The 14,516-nt window shown below is 37.8% G+C and overlaps 1 protein-coding gene across 1 annotated transcript in view; it reads right to left on the bottom strand.

Annotated features, from left to right (window-relative positions):
* Positions 1–842: 842 nt before the first annotated feature.
* The window catches only part of zswim7 (zinc finger, SWIM-type containing 7), an 18,297-nt gene continuing 4,623 nt past the window's right edge, over positions 843–14,516 (bottom strand). Inside the window, exons 4-5 of the mRNA XM_007545829.2 lie at positions 5,303–5,407; positions 843–1,234 (exon numbers count right to left, since the gene is read on the bottom strand). Of these exons, the coding sequence (XP_007545891.1) occupies positions 1,124–1,234; positions 5,303–5,407 (216 nt within the window). The 3' untranslated portion in view covers positions 843–1,123. The remainder of the gene's footprint in view (positions 1,235–5,302; positions 5,408–14,516) is intronic.

Below are 14,516 nucleotides of genomic sequence, written 5' to 3'. Positions count from 1 at the left end.
CACAGACGGAACAGACACAAGCCATTTGGTTTCAGAAAACAAAAGATTTGAATCTGTAAGACAAACTTTAACTCAGCCGAGTAATGTTATGTGTGCCAACAAAAACAGGTTAGTAAATCCAGATTCCAGTGAGGGAGATTGTGAAAAGTAAATATTTTTAGACATAGAGGCATTATTATAATTCAAAGAAAAGCTTTTAAGCTGCATAAGAAGGTCTTTCTGCAAAGTCACGCCATGTATGAACTACCAGAGGGCGTTAAGGTCACCTGACAGTCATCTCTATTCAGATGAACGTTGCACTGACATTTTAGTTTCCTGATTTGGTGTGCTTCACTGGTGTAAAATAAGTGCTCTGATGTGGAGCCCTCGGTCTATGCTGCTGCTCTGTCTTTCTGCGTTTCTCGATTTCCACCTCCGTCTGATTTCAAGGGCTAAAACACAGGAGTGTCGCAACGTTTGGGGACATTCCAAAGGAGACATCTATACTGTAACTGCACTGTAACGTTATCTTATCGTCTTTGTTGACTGATGTGTGACAATAAGTACTGTAGCTGTCTGGCTTTCTGCTTGATGTCAAACTGTTGCCTTGATTTTTTTTTATTTTAAAAGGTAATGCGAACAATGGCAAGTTCAACATTCCTGCCTTTCATTCCCAAGTACCCATTTGTCTGTGTGCCATCCTGTTGTTACTAATCAGGAAAAATGCCTCCACTGTGGTCAAGCTGATGTCCAACTTTTTCCAGAGGCGAAAGTTCATTCGTTCAACACAAAACCACAACTGTTTAACATGATGCAAACTGTATGTATGGTGAATTATTTTGTTAATAAAGGCAATGTTTATATTGGTAAGGTCGGATTTTATTCCCACATTTTAAAGCAGCGACGATTTTATATTTAGTAGCAGCGCATGAGAAAAAAATCACAACTGTGCAGTGAGATGGTTTGGAAGTGACCTCGGTGTCCAGATGTTCTCTCACTCCATAACTGATGGAGCTGTAGATAAAAAGCAACTAAAAATAAAGCTGTAAGTATTTGAGATCTTACATTTCTAAAAGAAAACAGAGCAGAATCTGTTATCTCTCAGATAAATACAGCAGGCCAGAGAGGCGGCCATGTGGGGCTGCTACGGGCCCCCGGTCCCGCTCAGCACCGCGGACATCTGCTGATCAGAGATGCTCTCCTGTTGGGTCACAGCCATAGCCTGACACAGGTAGACGGCCAGGATGTGTTTGCACTGGGAGGAAAGAAGAGAGAAAGAAAAAACAAAAAGACAAATTCATTCCACAGACGGTGGAAGCAAAAATGATTAATGTCACGGATATGAAGCTGCAATGACAGTCGGCGGTAATTCCAACAAGAAGATCTCATCTGAGGAACCTGTTGCTAATATTCCTGTGAGAATCCTCCGGTCTCAGCTAATTTCAGATATTAATCAAGTTCTGCACCAAGATCTACAGAGTAAATGATGACATGGGTTATTAGACTTTATTAAGTCTTGGAAGCGTGTAATATCAGTAGCTTGATTACTGGATCATGAGCAATTTTGCAGCTTTGTATTAAAATATCTTTATGGATACAGAGGTGTGGAAAAATCAGCTGATGACTGGAAAAGGCTCTGACCAAAAACCAGCTACTTGGAAACTCAAAAATGTATCTTTTTCCAGTCACTGGGTGTTTTAAGCCAGAGAGTTAGCAGGTTGTGGAAACGACACTCTGGTGTTTAAGTTGTTAAAGAGTGAAAAACATAGCTATTTTCAGCATTAGTACTTTTTTTTTCTTTTAAAATGAAGCGCATACAGATAGGAATCTGTTTAAAAGATGTGATATTTTAAGCTGCATGAGAGCGAGAGAAAGCAAGACTGTCAGCAGCAAACAGGAAGGCTGAAAACTGGACAACAAAGTTGCTCAATCAGTGTTTTTAATGGAACAAGCTGTATTTGGAAACGTCTTATGGGATGTTACAGTTAGCAATGCTAACAATGGTATTTGCTTAATTTTTCTCAAATTTTTCATTTATTTCAATTTGAATAAGTAGCGACTCACACACGGCATTCAATCATCCTATTCTATCATAACCAATGACTGGTTGACAAAAGATAATAAATGTGGATCTTATATCTTCTGAAAGTTTTTCAAAGATCAATCAATACTAGAGTTGCTATCTACAGAACAACACTTAGATAAAAACTGAGATCAGAAATTAGGCAAAACATTCTGATCAGTTTTAATATGCTTCAATACTCAATGTCTGATTTTCAAACTACTTCAGTTTTCCACAACACTAAAATTATTTATTAGCGGTGGGCATTTATTGTATTATCAAGCAGTAAAAATTTCGCTATTTTATCCAGTTTGTTCCATGAGAGCATCAATACATCAGAAAATTCAAAAACACGATTAAATGTGTTTACTTTGCAGTTTAGTGATATAAATCTAACTTCTTTTTTTTTTTTTAATGAAGCGGTGTCCTCTTAAATGGGAATTTATTTATTCAATATTTGTGTTTGTGTTCACTATAAATGGTGTGCCATGCATTCACAACCATGCAGTTACTTAAAAAAATAAGAATAGTTTCATTTTTAACATGATCTTTATCACTATCACAAAGCACCTCTAAATATCCAGTAGACACAGAGTTTTGTTTCTGCTAAAGGCAGCCTGCTGCTAGTATGGGAAAGGCAACACATTTTGCAGTTGCAGCTCAGTTATTTATCCTCTGACCCACTTTCTGAAACAAAATGGACCTGGTCCATATTTCACTGAGCCAAATTTGAGCCTACATATTCCCTGAATGGACTCCAGCTGCTGAAAATCATGCATGAAGGCCCTTTCATAAGACTCTGCAAGAAACTGATGCACTTCCCTGTGACTGTGAAAGTAATTTTACTTTGTTGTGTGTGTTGTGTGTGTTTTGTATCAGCGTTGCTCAATGGGAGTCTCCATGGTCTGCTGCAGCTCTCCGTTTCTCACACTGATTTTAGCTGCATCCTCCAGGGAGACAAATCAGCCACGCAGTCGGAGAAGGAGCCGATCTTGTTTGTCTCAAGATATTTAGGGAGAGACGGAAGGGGAGACACCCATCAGTGACCAGACGAAAATACAACCTGACCACAACACATCTGTGCACACACACCGCAGTGTGCTTTGTCTCACTTGGTGGGGCAAAGTGTTTTGTTTTTGTTTTTTCTCAGAGATGCACGCTTGACTGAGAAGACACAACGGCTGTGAAACGGGTTGCATGTCTCCAAGCGTCGCTGGAAAGTACACGATGTACGATGAAGTGATGTGAACTCTGATACGTCTGAAGTTCCTCTGCAGAACTACAGGGCTTTCTTTAAGGACTATAGGTTCATGAACTGGCCCAACATCTAGTAACTCATACATTTAAGTAGGGCTGACATGATTCGTTGTATTAATCTATTTGAAATAATCGTCAAAGTAATCAATTGTTAACTGGAGTGTGCAGATTAAAAAAGACAACAAAAAAAAAAACATAGTTTATTAATGAGGCCAAAACTGGATAAAAACTGTTTAACTTTTTGCATTAGAGATAAAAAAAAAAAAAGTTTGTGCATTTTAGGCAATAAAATTATCATCTAATTTGGAAAGGGAATTGAATTATTTGTTTCTTTGCTTCTTTTGATGAACTTCTAATACTGCATAAAAAAGGCTATGAAAAATTGGTAGAATGTGCCAATTTTTAAAAATCAGATCAATTGATTAATCATCAGAATAATTGATAGCTAAAATAATTATTAGTTGCATCTCTACATTTAAAGGGCAAAAGATAAAAACGGTGCAAGAGTTGCAGTTTGTTTAAAAATTGTGTCTTTTTACATGAAATAATGAACACTGAATATCATCAGCAAAACCGATCTGGTCTAATAAAGTCCAAACTTTAACTTGGGTACACGATTCCTGAGGAGCTCGGAAAACGTTGTGCTTATTGTCTGCGGTCCTTAAAGCCATGCTTGTTTCCTATTGAGAAAGAGGAAACTCAGGTCGTTTCATTGTTGAAACATTTTGCTTAAGACGAGATTTTGTAAGTCGATTTTATTCCAAGAAAGGTGTGGAAACAGCAGGACTGGTTGTTACAAGGGCTGCACCGATTGCAGTTTTCTGGCCGATCGCCTATTACCGATATTTTAAAAAGCCTAACTCACCAATTCCAATTTTGGCCGATACCATTTTTTGACTGAAATGTTGCTCAATATATCAAGAAAGTTGCTGAATCGGCAACAATGTGGTGACTATTGTTAGCTGTAAATGTGCAGACATGACCTAGTCGGCCGGTTTGTCAGTCAAACCTCTCTCACGGGAGAAAAGGAAAGCACAGGGATGATTTTTAGACCTTTGCCGAGGTTGATAACATCGGTGGATAAGATTGGCTTCATAGGTCAAAATCGGCCAATCACTGATCTCCAAAAATTAAGGAAATTGGCACCAATAAATCGGTGCACCCCTAATTGTTTCCATTAATAAAGCAAGTTTGTTCATTATTTCCTTAATAAAATCCCCTAAAAGACTCTAACTTTAGTTTTCTCAAACTGATTTAGAGTTTTATGTGATCATCTTATGGTGTTTTAGGTCACATCCACTTTGAAACATGAAAAACCTCAGATGGTGAACGTAGCGCCCACGTTCGAATGCGAGCTGAAGCTTATAATATATATTCTTGTTTAAAATTTTTTTATCTTGGCTTTCATTTTCAGTTGGACCTAAAATTAGTCAACATATATGGAAATTAAGTTTTCATCCTTGTTGGAGGATTGACTATAAAAACGATAAATAAAAGTAATTTTGCAAAGACTGGACGGATAAAACACTTTTGTGTTTGAAGGTTTGCAATGAAAGTACTGATTAGAATGTAGTTAAGCAGTGACAATGATGAGCTGACTGATGTCAGATGTTAAATTGAAAAAAATAAATAAAACTGCTTTACCCCAACAGAGGCTGCTATGAATGCTAAGGCTAGTTAGCATAGACACCAGTGATGGCGGATAAACAGTTTTCCTTTAACACTAAGTTGTTTCTCCACCATTAGCACATTGAGCAGTGCGTACACGAGCGTGATTCATAGCGCTAAGACCCTCCTTTTGGCTCTGATTGGTTATTTTTCACAGGGAGCGGTGCATTTCTTCAGACAGCAATAGTAGGAAAGGGAGGAGGACCTTCATTTTTTCACTGATTATCCGTTATGTTGCACTGTCACATGACGGCATATACAGAAAAAACATACTGCAGCTTTAAAATACCTAAATAGGGACACAGCTTATATAGAACCAGGTTTTGGGAGACTCACCAGCAGACCTTGGTTTCTGCGTAGAACGGTGTAGGTGAACGCTGGGCAGGGACAGTAGTGACAGGACAAGAAGCAAGTGTACAAACGGCCTGAGCCTCCAATGACCTGCAAACGATTCATGCAAACTAGATTAATACAAGACAGAGCACTGATGTAAATTTTCTGCTGTGGGTTTATTATGTGCCAGGAGTCTGGCAGCAATCACAAATATAATCAGCACACTGGTTTCACTAGAGGGTAAAACTACAGATTTTTACTCCTTGATTCTAATTACCCACTCTTTATCTCTACAATCTTAAAAAAACAAACAAGAGTGAAAACATCCGGCATCATTATTTACTGTAGCAGTGAAAATAACACTTTTATATTTTCAGTCCTCTAATGACCAGAGAAACGGTGAATTAAACTGCAGACAACTCCTTCAAAAAAGAACATTTCCCAAAAAAGTCTTGATAGTCATCAAGCTATATTTTGGCAAATGTGAGACAGGAGTTTGTGTTTGGTTTGGTTTTTGTCTCTAAATGATGGCATTCATGCCCTGTATCGTTCTTTTTTGTTGAATTGTGAACTCTGACCTTAAGGCAAGCGAGGCCTACAGAGCTTTAAATTTTGTTCTTGGTTGTGAAACAGAATGTGTTATTCTTGGAATGCTACTCATTCCAGGAATAACACATTCAAGGAATGTGTTATTCCAAGAACACAATGTGTTCTTGGAATAAATTTGGAGATCGGCCACTTTCACTGTCCAATTCTAATTTAAAAAAATTCTTCATTGATCCCAAAGGGAAATGAAATGTTGTAACTCATTTATTTAAAGAGTTATTGTAGACGGTGATGGCTGTTTGCAGGAAGGATCTCCTGTAGCAGTCTGTATCACAACGAATTTAAGGAAGCCTCTGAAGACATTCTCTATTTTACCATGACTCTATGTCTCATAAAGAGGTTCTGTTCCAATGGTGTTTTCCTTTGTGGGTAATAGATGTTACTGGACTTAGAAGTGGCTTTTCAATTACTTTGTTTTCTACAAAACGTCTTTGGATCTATTCAAGTATTCAAGTGATTATTGATTCTAACCTTGTGGCAGCAATAAAACCTTGGTGTGGCTTGTCCGAGGAGACGGTAATTATATTTTCACACAGTTCAGGGCTGATTTGGATAGATTTGCTTCCCTTTAAAAACTAAATAACCATTTAAAAGCTGCATTTTGTATTTACTCTAATAATATTCGATAAACACAGATATTTTAACTATTCTTTTCTCTCTCAGGAGCTCATTTCGAGTAAAAGTTATGATCTAAGGTAATCGTGCTACCATTTTTCCAACCTCATCATTTCCTATGAGCTATTTAGAAGAGTGGGAGCAGATGTCATGTATTTTTAAAAGGAGCTGTGTGGGATGTCTAATGGCCCTGGGTGACGGAGCGTCGTGTCCGTGGTGTCGGCATCCCCTCCCAGCTTTGGACAGTGATTTAAGCGCCTCTCTCATGCTTGTGAGGGTGCGCGGGGACATCACATTGGCAAATTAGCATCACACAGCACAATAACTAATGTCTCTCAGACTTGGCACCATTATTCTGCTGAGATATAATTCATTACCTTCCCCTATGATCTCCCAAAGTAAAAAACAGCTCATTTGTTCAGTACGACGCTTCATTAGAAATAAGGCACGAAAGAGAAAATTGCCTGGACTCAATGCAGCTTGAGGAAGACAAATAAAGCACCATGAATACTGGGACGAGGAAGGAACACTGTGGTAACTAAACCGAGGACTTTCTAAAGAGTTAGGCTGATTAAGAAGCAGCTCACACTCGGGCCCTTTTTGTTTTCTGTTGGCGTCAAAGAAATGTGGCTCTGCTGGAGCTCACATAGCAGCACTGGCAGCTAATATCATCAAAGGATACAGTAACATGCAGACATGGATAAGTGTTTGTTTGGCAAACACAATACATCAAAATCTGACATGTAGTGGCAGAAAAACAAGAAAAGAGATAGAGAGAGAAAAAGACAGAGAGAGAGAGAGTTAGCATTGAAAGGAAGCCATCACGATTCAGAGAACCAGGAGCTGACTGCTTCACAACCGCATGCGATCATTCTGCATATGTGCATCACCATTCAGCTGATCAGGTGCATTTATGTTGACTTATAAAAGTGCTTTAAGATTTAATGCAGGGTCTCCCCCAGGGTATTACAAGCCTGGCGGGTCACCAGGCTTTAATTGTGCCCCCACCAGCCTAAGTATTGCTTATTTATTTAAGTCTTTTTAAAATGTTTGCATTTTTTAAGACTTTTTAGTTGATGTTCAGGTGTTGATCTTCCAATCTTTTAATAACACGATTGCCAAGTGATATTTTCAAATTTCCTGTCAACTTTAAAAAAAATTTTAACTCAAAAACACGACGGGCTGCCGGATGAATAACTGTGATAGCACCCAACCAACGGGCTTAGCAAGTAGCAACTTTGACAGAGTTGTTAAAATAGTTGCAAATGATGCTAACCACAGAGAAGAAAAACATCTTTGACCTTCACTCAGGTGTTTGAAAGGTTAAAAGGTCAGGAAAGTTTCTGTATTTGTACTCCTAACAGTCAAGGAGCAAACATTCATAGCCCAAATCTAAACATTTCTTGTTAAGTTCGTAGATTAGGGTTGGATTATTTCCTTGATAATCTTTCTGACAAGCTGTCATTCTGTGCTGTGGTTAATTACAGTCAGAGTTGGACTGTGCCAGCTTAACTTTATGAAACTGAAACAGATCAGTTAACGCAGATCTGTTAGTCAGAACCAAAGCAGAAACTTTATATGGATGAGGCAACAACTTGAATTAATTAATCCCAGTTTAGTGTTTCACACGTGTCTCCATCAACCTTTGACAACTTTCGCCTGAATTATTGCCTTTTGTTGCATATTTCTCCATTTCAAACATCTGACAGACTAAGAGCCCTTCAAAATGATTTAACATGATTTTTCAATTAACATGATTTTTCTGATATCCAACAGCATAAATCATGTCATTTACCTCATTGAGCATCAATTAAACGCTAAAAGCATATATCAAATGATGGATGTCGAAAGTGCCACATGTTATAGCTATTAATTGTTTTTTCCTTTCTGCATCTTTGAGCTGTCACATGTTTATAAAAGTAACAATAGGGATCAGATCCTTTCAGCCTTCAGATTCTGAATACTACACAGTTAATTTTCTTTCATAAGATGAAACTTGGTTTAATTAATGACTTGGTAATTTTGACAGACACACCAAAAATGACTTTCATTAATAATTACCAGCTTAAATTAAGAACTGAAGAGTTCTCATTCAACTTTTTGAAAAACGCAGAAAATGATCAAAATACGCCTTCGAAGTTGTGGCCTTATGTTTACCTTCATTGTTTATGCAATGAAAAGTGTGTGGGTGGAAGTATTGACCAACAAAAAAAATGGAAATGGAAAATAGAAAAATGGTGAGGAAAATGGAAACCGAGACTTGAAGTGTGATTACGCCAAACCTAATTTGATTAAAACTATTTGAGTTGAAAGTAATAAAAAAAGGTGACAAAATATAAAAAAGTAACTTGTTTTCATCTGCTTAAATTTTTGTGTTCTGCTTCAGAACATGAGATTTTTTAATAACACCACACAGTCAGCGTTTCTGTTCATACTTTTGTTCCCCTGCAGACATCAGTGCATCATCCCTATGTAAAGGTCAGTGGATGTTAGGAATAAGATAAGGTGAAGATCCCAGTGGTGAAATGCCAAGTTCTCATGAGTAATTCATCCCTTCAGTGGAAAGAGGCTGAGAGAACAACCACAGCATGAGAAATCCAGTAGAATCCAGCAGATACAGGGAAAAAAACATTAGCATATATACAGGAAGCTACAAAAAAAAAAAAACCCTGCTTCCTACGTCATCTCGATTCAGTAACGTACAAATGCATATCACTCAGCTCTCTCATCCTCTTTTAATCCAAGTGGAAATCTTCTGGATGACTAATTGTAGGTGGCTGTTTTTCTTTTTTAAGGGGAAAGCGAAGTTCTTCAAAATGTCGCAGTTGAGATTTATTTGCTAAAAGTTCAATGCAGCTTCCTAAGTCAGAGCGTGGTGTGAAGATGATGTACCCTGAGCTGAAACACACATCCCAGAGTCCAGCTTAAAAGATCAGAGCTGTCAGAGCACAACCCCGGGTCGTCAAAGAGCCGTTTTCACCCGCTCACCCAGGCGCTTCCAACGGCTCATTAAAACTCACCTCAACACAGCCGGCGAGTGAGTTAGGCTCAATAAACATGTTTTTTTGAATAGATGTTGCTCTCCTAATAAAGCTCCCCTAAATACAGAGGCATAAAAAGACCGGCTGTCAAATATAAGAAGAAAATAAATCAGTAAGAAGTTAAACAAGCTAAAAAGAAACATTTATTACTCATTTTTCTCAAACATTTACAAAACTTCACTTGTACTAAACAGCTGCCTCAGCCATAATTGATGTCTACGGCAAGTAATAAAAAGTCGCATTTACCGTCATAAATAAGTGTAAATATTTCCACATTAGTACCAAACACTTTGATTGTTACTGCAAAAAAAAAAAAAAAATCACAAAAAGAACCACAAAATCTTGGAGGGACTGAAAAGAAGTTCAATAATATTATTTAATTTTAAGGATTCATTGATATTTTAACAGTTTGTGAACGGGTTTTATTGACACATTCCCTTTAAGAGCATTCATGATCTTGATTTGGCCCAAAACGAAAACAAGTCTGACTCTGACACCCCTGATCTACAGACAACAGCCAGGACTTTAAAGCTGGGCAGAGATTGGTCTCCACACTGACAATGAGCCAAAGTGGTTACAAAGTGGCTTTAGGACAGGAAGGGGAAAGCGTCAGTGTGACCATCACAAAGTCCTGATCTCAGTCCTCTAAAGTCAAACTCATTCTCATTTCGGGCCGAATTGACATCACAAATGTCCTCAAAGGGCAGGTGGTGGCAGAATGCATTGATAAAACGNATTAATCCCAGTTTAGTGTTTCACACGTGTCTCCATCATCCTTTGACAACTTTCGCCTGAATTATTGCCTTTTGTTGCATATTTCTCCATTTCAAACATCTAACAGTCTAAGAGCCCTTCAAAATGATTTAACATGATTTTTCAATTAACATGATTTTTCTGATATCCAACAGCATAAATCATGTCATTTACCTCATTGAGCATCAATTAAACGCTAAAAGCATATATCAAATGATGGATGTCGAAAGTGCCACATGTTATAGCTATTAATTGTTTTTTCCTTTCTGCATCTTTGAGCCGTCACATGTCTATAAAAGTAACAATAGTGATCAGATCCTTTCAGCCTTCAGATTCTGAATACTACACAGTTCATTTTCTTTCATAAGATGAAACTTGGTTTAATTAATGACTTGGTAATTTTGACAGACACACCAAAAATGACTTTCATTAATAATTACCAGCTTAAATTAAGAACTGAAGAGTTCTCATTCAACTTTTTGAAAAACGCAGAAAATGATCAAAATATGCCTTTGAAGTTGTGGCCTTATGTTTACCTTCATTGTTTATGCAATGAAAAGTGTGTGGGTGGAAGTATTGACCAACAAAAAAAATGGAAATGGAAAATAGAAAAATGGTGAGGAAAATGGAAACCGAGACTTGAAGTGTGATTACTCCAAACCTAATTTGATTAAAACTATTTGAGTTGAAAGTAATAAAAAAAGGTGACAAAATATAAAAAAGTAACTTGTTTTCATCTGCTTAAATTTTTGTGTTCTGCTTCAGAACATGAGATTTTTTAATAACACCACACAGTCAGCGTTTCTGTTCATACTTTTGTTCCCCTGCAGACATCAGTGCATCATCCCTATGTAAAGGTCAGTGGATGTTAGGAATAAGATAAGGTGAAGATCCCAGTGGTGAAATGCCAAGTTCTCATGAGTAATTCATCCCTTCAGTGGAAAGAGGCTGAGAGAGAACAACCACAACATGAGAAATCCAGTAGAATCCAGCAGATACAGGGAAAAAAACATTAGCATATATACAGGAAGCTACAAAAAAAAAAAAACCCTGCTTCCTACGTCATCTCGATTCAGTAACGTACAAATGCATATCACTCAGCTCTCTCATCGTCTTTTAATCCAAGTGGAAATCTTCTGGATGACTAATTGTAGGTGGCTGTTTTTCTTTTTTAAGGGGAAAGCGAAGTTCTTCAAAATGTCGCAGTTGAGATTTATTTGCTAAAAGTTCAATGCAGCTTCCTAAGTCAGAGCGTGGTGTGAAGATGATGTACCCTGAGCTGAAACACACATCCCAGAGTCCAGCTTAAAAGATCAGAGCTGTCAGAGCACAACCCCGGGTCGTCAAAGAGCCGTTTTCACCCGCTCACTGAGGCGCTTCCAACGGCTCATTAAAACTCACCTCAACACAGCCGGAGAGTGAGTTAGGCTCAATAAACATGTTTTTTTGAATAGATGTTGCTCTCCTAATAAAGCTCCCCTAAATACAGAGGCATAAAAAGACCGGCTGTCAAATATAAGAAGAAAATAAATCAGTAAGAGGCTAAACAAGCTAAAAAGAAACATTTATTACTCATTTTTCTCAAACATTTACAAAACTTTACTTGTACTAAACAGCTGCCTCAGCCATAATTTGATGTCTACGGCGAGTAATAAAAAGTCGCATTTACCGTCATAAATAAGTGCAAATATTTCCACATTAGTACCAAACACTTTGATTGCTACTGCAAAAAAAAAAAAAAAAATCACAAAAAGATCCACAAAATCTTGGAGGGACTGAAAAGAAGTTCAACAATATTATTTAATTTTAAGGATTCATTGATATTTTAACAGTTTGTGAACGGGTTTTATCGATACATTCTGGCACAGCCGGCCCTTTAAGAGCATCCATGATCTTGATTTGGCCCAAAACGAAAACGAGTCTGACACCCCTGATCTACAGACAACAGCCAGGACGTTAAAGCTGGGCAGAGATTGGTCTCCACACTGACAATGAGCCAAAGTGGTCACAAAGTGGCTTTAGGACAGGAAGGGGAAAGCGTCAGTGTGACCATCACAAAGTCCTGATCTCAGTCCTCTAAAGTCAAACTCATTCTCATTTCGGGCCCAATTGACATCACAAATGTCCTCAAAGGGCAGGTGGTGGCAGAATGCATTGATAAAACGGCATCTGATGAGTACTTTCTAAAACTAAACAATACCAAACATCTTTTCACATTGATGCAACTTGGCAGTACTAAGGTAAAAACTGCTTTTATTTAATTGAGAAAATAAAATTTAAGCACATGACTGTTATCCTGAAGGGTCTAGGGCCACATAAATAGTTGTGTTGGGTCAGATTTGGCCCCCAAGCCTCGAGTTTGACACATGTGGAAGGAAACCCAATAGGAGGAAATGTACACAAACCTCTGATTTTGGCGACATTAATACATCTCTACTATATTATTTCTCTCATTCATGAGAGAAATAATGTATTTTTAGAAAGTGGAACTAACTTTGGAGACTCTGACCTGAAAAAAAGAGAAATTTGGTCTGATCTAACTTCAGACAGTGAGAAGAAAGATGTGAGCCTCTTATTAGGTGTTTGTAAACTTTTGGTTTCTACTGTCCTCACATTCAGGAATAAAACAGAGCGCAATAAAAGTTTGGTTTCAGAAATACTATGACATAATGTTGGTGAAAAAGCAAAAAGGAAAGTCATTTTCACTCGTTTCTTTTGTAAAGAAAAGGGATTTTTTATTTTTTTTTTTATCTGGCCCTACAGAGTGCCGGACAGCAAATATCAGCCGGTCTTGAGGGAAATCACACGAAACAATCACAATTCAAGAGCATAGGTGAAACTATCCCAACAGAACCACGTTCCTGTTCGGCTTCATTGTCATAAAACGGCTCTCTTTATGAAACTATTTTTATTCCAGCCTGAAGGAGTTTACTGGAAAACCGGGGCACAATGACCACAAACTGTGTGCAGAACGTCGATTCTCTCACCACAAGTAGCTTTACGCCATTCTGACGCGCAGACGGCATGACTCAGTAAAGATGATGGCTTTGTTTGTCTGAGAAATTCTGTGGTAATCCTTGATTTAGAGAAATAGATAACATCCGGACTCCCACTTCTTGCTTTGAAGAGTAATGATAAATGTGTTCAGACCTTCTGTTGGATTTATTTTTAGTTATTTCCAGGATTTATCAAAAAATCTTTGTTGCTCTTACATTCAACAGAGGTAATTTACGTACTGAGACACATGATCATTTTTCTTTTTTAATTTACATTTAAATTAGTCAGAATTGAAAACTGAGATCCCTAGTTGTGGTCTCATCATGACCATTTTTTACAATTTATTTGCAGCTTTCTTAAAGATGAACAGCAGCCCTCCTCTCTCTGGTTGAGTACCGTCTCCTCATCTGTTCCTGGGGTCAAAGTCCTCCAGGACGTCACAGAGGTCACGATTTGAAGATGGCAACAGTTGGAGTTTGTTAAGAACCTCCAGCTTCTGAAGTCCAGTCCTTTTCTTTATGTGCTTTAGAGTTTCTGCAATACGCTACTGTGGGGCTGAAACGATTAATTATGATGAATCAATTATTGAAATACTTGTCAACTAATTTCGTAGTCGGTGGATCTTTAACTGGAATATACAGACTCAAAAAAAGACCATTTCCTTAAAGAGCAACAGACTCATAGTAATTAGGCCAAAACTGTAGAAAAGTCTATGAATGTGTTTTGGATTTAAGAAAAACCGTCTCTGTCTGTAAATGTGTTCTACCTAGAACTCCTCAAGTGGCAAAGTTTTAACTTCATTGGTTCAAATCCCGTAAAAAGAAAAAAACCCCCAATAAAACACCTTTTGCATTCATCTCTTATTTAAAAAAGTAAGTGAATGATTTGTTTATTAGCATCTATTAATGTATTTCTAAAACTGTATGAAAAGTCTTAAACTACCGTCTATTGTCATACGAGACAGGAAATGGTCTCCATGCCATTCTTGGCAGGCACCAAATACTGCACATCACCACAAACGTATCAGCCAAACTGTGAAACACGGCGGGTGCAGCGTCATGTTGTGGCAGTGCTTCTCAGTGGTACGCCAAGGCAGAAGGTGAAAGGAATGCAGCAAAATGTAGAGAAATCCTGGAGAACAATTTGTTTTCGTTTATAAGAGAGCTTTTCTAAATCCCCTAAGAAGTAATTGAATCTCAGTATAA

This window comes from Poecilia formosa, unplaced genomic scaffold (genome assembly GCF_000485575.1).
Source record: "Poecilia formosa unplaced genomic scaffold, Poecilia_formosa-5.1.2 Scaffold14, whole genome shotgun sequence".
NCBI classification, from domain to species: Eukaryota; Metazoa; Chordata; class Actinopteri; order Cyprinodontiformes; family Poeciliidae; genus Poecilia; species Poecilia formosa.
The sequence above is the reverse complement of the archived record's forward strand: the minus strand, read 5'-3'. Positions and strand labels throughout refer to the sequence as shown.